Genomic DNA, 3,724 nt, shown 5'->3' with positions numbered 1-3,724 from the left:
GGGTACTGTCTTATGTTTTAAAATCACAAAGGCCATCAGGTTAACGTGACAGTCACGACTCATGCAGCTTTAAGGTTTTCTGCTTCTTTTGTTTTTACTTGCGCTCTTTACAACACGCATTACATTACGTATTTCATGGCACACTCGTTTTATGCGTATTTGGCGCCACCTAGTGTTGTGGGTGTATTATTGACATGTCAAAGTCTAGACCCTGAATATAAGACGACCGCGTTTTTTCAGATGTATTTCCAAGAAAAAAACATCGTCTTATATTCGGGACAATACGGTATTAACATATATATATATACACACATTTTTGAACAATCCAGCTAATTCTTCAAGTCTCAAACAAACAACACAATAACTATGCTCTGAAGCAGTTTTCTTCTGTGTGTGTGTTTTGTGTGTCTGTACCTTGACGGCTCCCAACAGCCGTATATAATCGGCCAGCAGCTCTGAGAAGGTGAAGAAGTCGTTGGCGGCCTTTTCCTGATGGATCTGCTCGATTCGATCTTCCACCTCGGCCAGCTGAGACAGAGCTCGTGACAGAGCCGTGTTGTCCTCCGAGCTGCCCAACATCGCCACGCTCTTCGCAAACACAGCCGTGTTCCCAGACAACTCTGAAACACACATTAAAAATGCGAGAAACCTGTAGTTTCACTCAATAGATGTCACATCACAGAAATAAAATGGGTTGCTCTACATTTCTAAAGAATAAATATCCACATTTAGGTGCAAATTTCAGCTAATTTTTAAATCTGAAACTGATTGTTTGCACTTCTGACCTTTTCTGTGATTGACAAGCGATTCCACCATGATGTGAAGCTTCCGCATATGCTGTTCTTCATTTTCTACATCCTGGATCTTCTCGTCAAACCACTGAAACCAACACACACACACACACACACACAGATTTATATTCAGTATCCAGTATTCAGTATCAGTGTAGGTTAGACCTTCATGTTCTTCCACTCACCACATCCTGTTCGTTCATCTTGATGGTCATCTTGCTCACAGCATCTGTGGCTTTGTTGAGCATTTTAAGGAAGCCGGCTCCACTCAGAGCCTGTGTGCTGACTGCTCTGGGTAACTAACACATACACAAACACACACACACACACACAAACAGAGCATTACATTATCATTACAAACAGCAAAGCTGGTGTTTCTGCGTGTGAGGAATAGACAGATAAACATTTGCAAGTCACTTCTCTTAGGAAAGGTTTATGCTAATGTTGAATTTTGCAGTTGCATGTGCTGAATAATTAAAAATGTTAATTTTTAGGTCACTAAACAGAAGCTGTCTCACCTCCTCTTTCTCCAAAAACTCTCTCACATCAGGATCCTGCAGCAGAGACGGGTGACTCACAACCCTCTGAAGATATCTGCAACAACACAAACAAGCCTCACATTTTAAAATAGTGACATAAATACATTAAGTAGAATAATAATTACTACTACTAACATTTAGATGATAGTGTAAAAATTTTTTTTTTGTTTGTTTAAAATTAAAATATATTAATTACTACAATTATAGTATTTTTTCTCTGTTCATTACAAATAAAATATATATTAATTACTACTAACATAATATAACATTATATTATCCAATTTAAAAAATCAGTAACATTAGATTAGATAATACAATAAAAATATATTATAAAATAATCTAATATAATGTAAATTGTAATTAATATTTTATTGTATAAAGCACTATAAAAAGGTGACTTGACTAAATATCATTATATAATTACATTTTAATGAGGACAGAAAAAATACATTCAATGCTTGTAGTAATTAATATCAATATATATAATACTTAGTTTACTTGGATATTAAGTATTTTATAATATATATATTAAATATTAAAAATTTAAATAATGTTAGCAGTAATCAATATTAAATTATATTATCCAATTTTAATCATTTCTGTCAACATTAAAATTTTAATATATTAAAATTAGTTAGCACCAACATTATATTACATCTGTCCACATTAAAATTAAAATGTATATTAGTATTAATTATAACATTATATTACATATAATATGTATGTAATTTTCTGTCCTCATTAAAAATATACAATGTTATTTACTACTATATAACATTATATTATTACGTAATTTAAGTAATTATTTATTAATATTAATCACTATTAACTAGTATTATATTATATGACATTATATTATTCAATCGAAGTAATTTTTATGTCCACATTAATTAAAATATATACATTATTAATATTAATTACTTATACAATAGTATTTTTATATTATATTATATTATCCAGCCGAAGTCATTTTTCAGTCCTCATTAAAATTACAATACTGTATAGCAGCAATTTGAGATTTTAGACCAATAAGATTTCATTGGAGGCAGGGCAACTTAGCACAATGTAACGAAAAGAGAAACCGAATGAGTGACAAAAAGTTCTAACATGTCACACTGTTGACAACTCTGGCTGGTCAAGACAAAAAGTCAGAGAAGAATTAGGATTCAGCAATTTCCTTCAATGCACCTAGATAAGAACCAATGTCATCTTGAGTGACGAACCTCTCAAGAGCAGCTCTCCTCCGCTCCACAAACTCTGCTGATGATGGGTCCTCCTTCCCAACTTTGACTTTGGTCATACCTGTCAAATCCACGCACATTTATTCAGAATCAGCCACGTATTCACAATCAGATCAGATCTGATGCATTAGCAGAGCACGTTCTTACCCAGAATGCTCTTCTCTGGTGGTGGAGGTACAATGTATCCGTTCTGTGAGTGTTTCTCCGAGAGCTTTTCATACAATCCCAGGAAATCACTGAAACGTCTGCGGACGGTAAACATCTTGCTACGGAACATGGTTAGCGACGTCTGAGAAACAATGAGAAAACGGTGAGATTTAGACTGTGTGTCATATTGTGTGTTAGTGTGAACAGGATGATTAACGAGACTGAAAATCACCTGTGTTGAAACTTTGTAGGCCATGTAAGCGTTCATACCATCACCTGTGAGGAGAAGAAAGAGAATCAGCTCACATGAGCAAAACAAACCAAAACAAAACCATATCATAAAACACTTGTGCTGCTAATGTAAATGTTTAAATATTAGAGCTGGTTATACAAAAGTCACAGGTTTAGTCTCAAGTAGCTGAGATGCTTTATGATCCTGCTCTTCTGGCTGAAAAAAAGTCTTAACTGGCCAAAGCTGGTCTCCAAGACTTTTCTGGGTCGCTAGTTTTAGAAGAGCTGTCAGCTTTTCAGACTAAACCAGCTACACACCAGTTTCTCCAGGCCAGAAGACCAGGTTAAACCAGCAAACTAGTGTAAATAAGGCCCTATGATCTCAGCAAGACAGAAAATGCAGATGGAATCGAGAAATATTCAAATAAGCAACACGTAAATATTCAAAATAAAACATTTGATAGAGCCCTATAAATGCAAAAAATGTATAAATTGTTAAAGTTTTATGAATTCAATTGATTAAACATGATTTTGGTCATTAAAATGTAATCAAAAGATTGAAAAAAAAAAGAAAAAAAAAAGTAAACAGATTTCGAAAGGGCCCTAAAAATGTAATTTCTGTTAAACTGTCAATAAACTGTCATTAAACTGTGTACGTTTCATGATTCCAATTAATTAGACATGCTTTCTGATTACCAAAATGAAATTTCACCATTAAAATGGAATCTAGAAAAATTTTAACTGAAAAAAAAAGCAGAATCCAGAAGAATTATTG

The 3,724-nt window shown here is 33.7% G+C and overlaps 1 protein-coding gene across 1 annotated transcript in view; it reads right to left on the bottom strand.

The window, feature by feature from the left end:
- LOC107727607 (sorting nexin-1-like) overlaps positions 1–3,724 on the bottom strand; it is a 15,082-nt gene that overhangs the window by 3,055 nt on the left and 8,303 nt on the right. Inside the window, exons 5-11 of the mRNA XM_016537530.1 lie at positions 2,951–2,994; positions 2,719–2,860; positions 2,554–2,632; positions 1,310–1,385; positions 977–1,090; positions 786–879; positions 415–620 (exon numbers count right to left, since the gene is read on the bottom strand). Of these exons, the coding sequence (XP_016393016.1) occupies positions 415–620; positions 786–879; positions 977–1,090; positions 1,310–1,385; positions 2,554–2,632; positions 2,719–2,860; positions 2,951–2,994 (755 nt within the window). The remainder of the gene's footprint in view (positions 1–414; positions 621–785; positions 880–976; positions 1,091–1,309; positions 1,386–2,553; positions 2,633–2,718; positions 2,861–2,950; positions 2,995–3,724) is intronic.

The sequence above is a fragment of the Sinocyclocheilus rhinocerous genome, unplaced genomic scaffold, assembly GCF_001515625.1.
Source record: "Sinocyclocheilus rhinocerous isolate Xijiao unplaced genomic scaffold, SAMN03320098_v1.1 scaffold1605, whole genome shotgun sequence".
Lineage (NCBI taxonomy): Eukaryota > Metazoa > Chordata > Actinopteri > Cypriniformes > Cyprinidae > Sinocyclocheilus > Sinocyclocheilus rhinocerous.
Note: the sequence above shows the minus strand (reverse complement) of the source record. Positions and strands in the feature narration are given on the sequence as shown.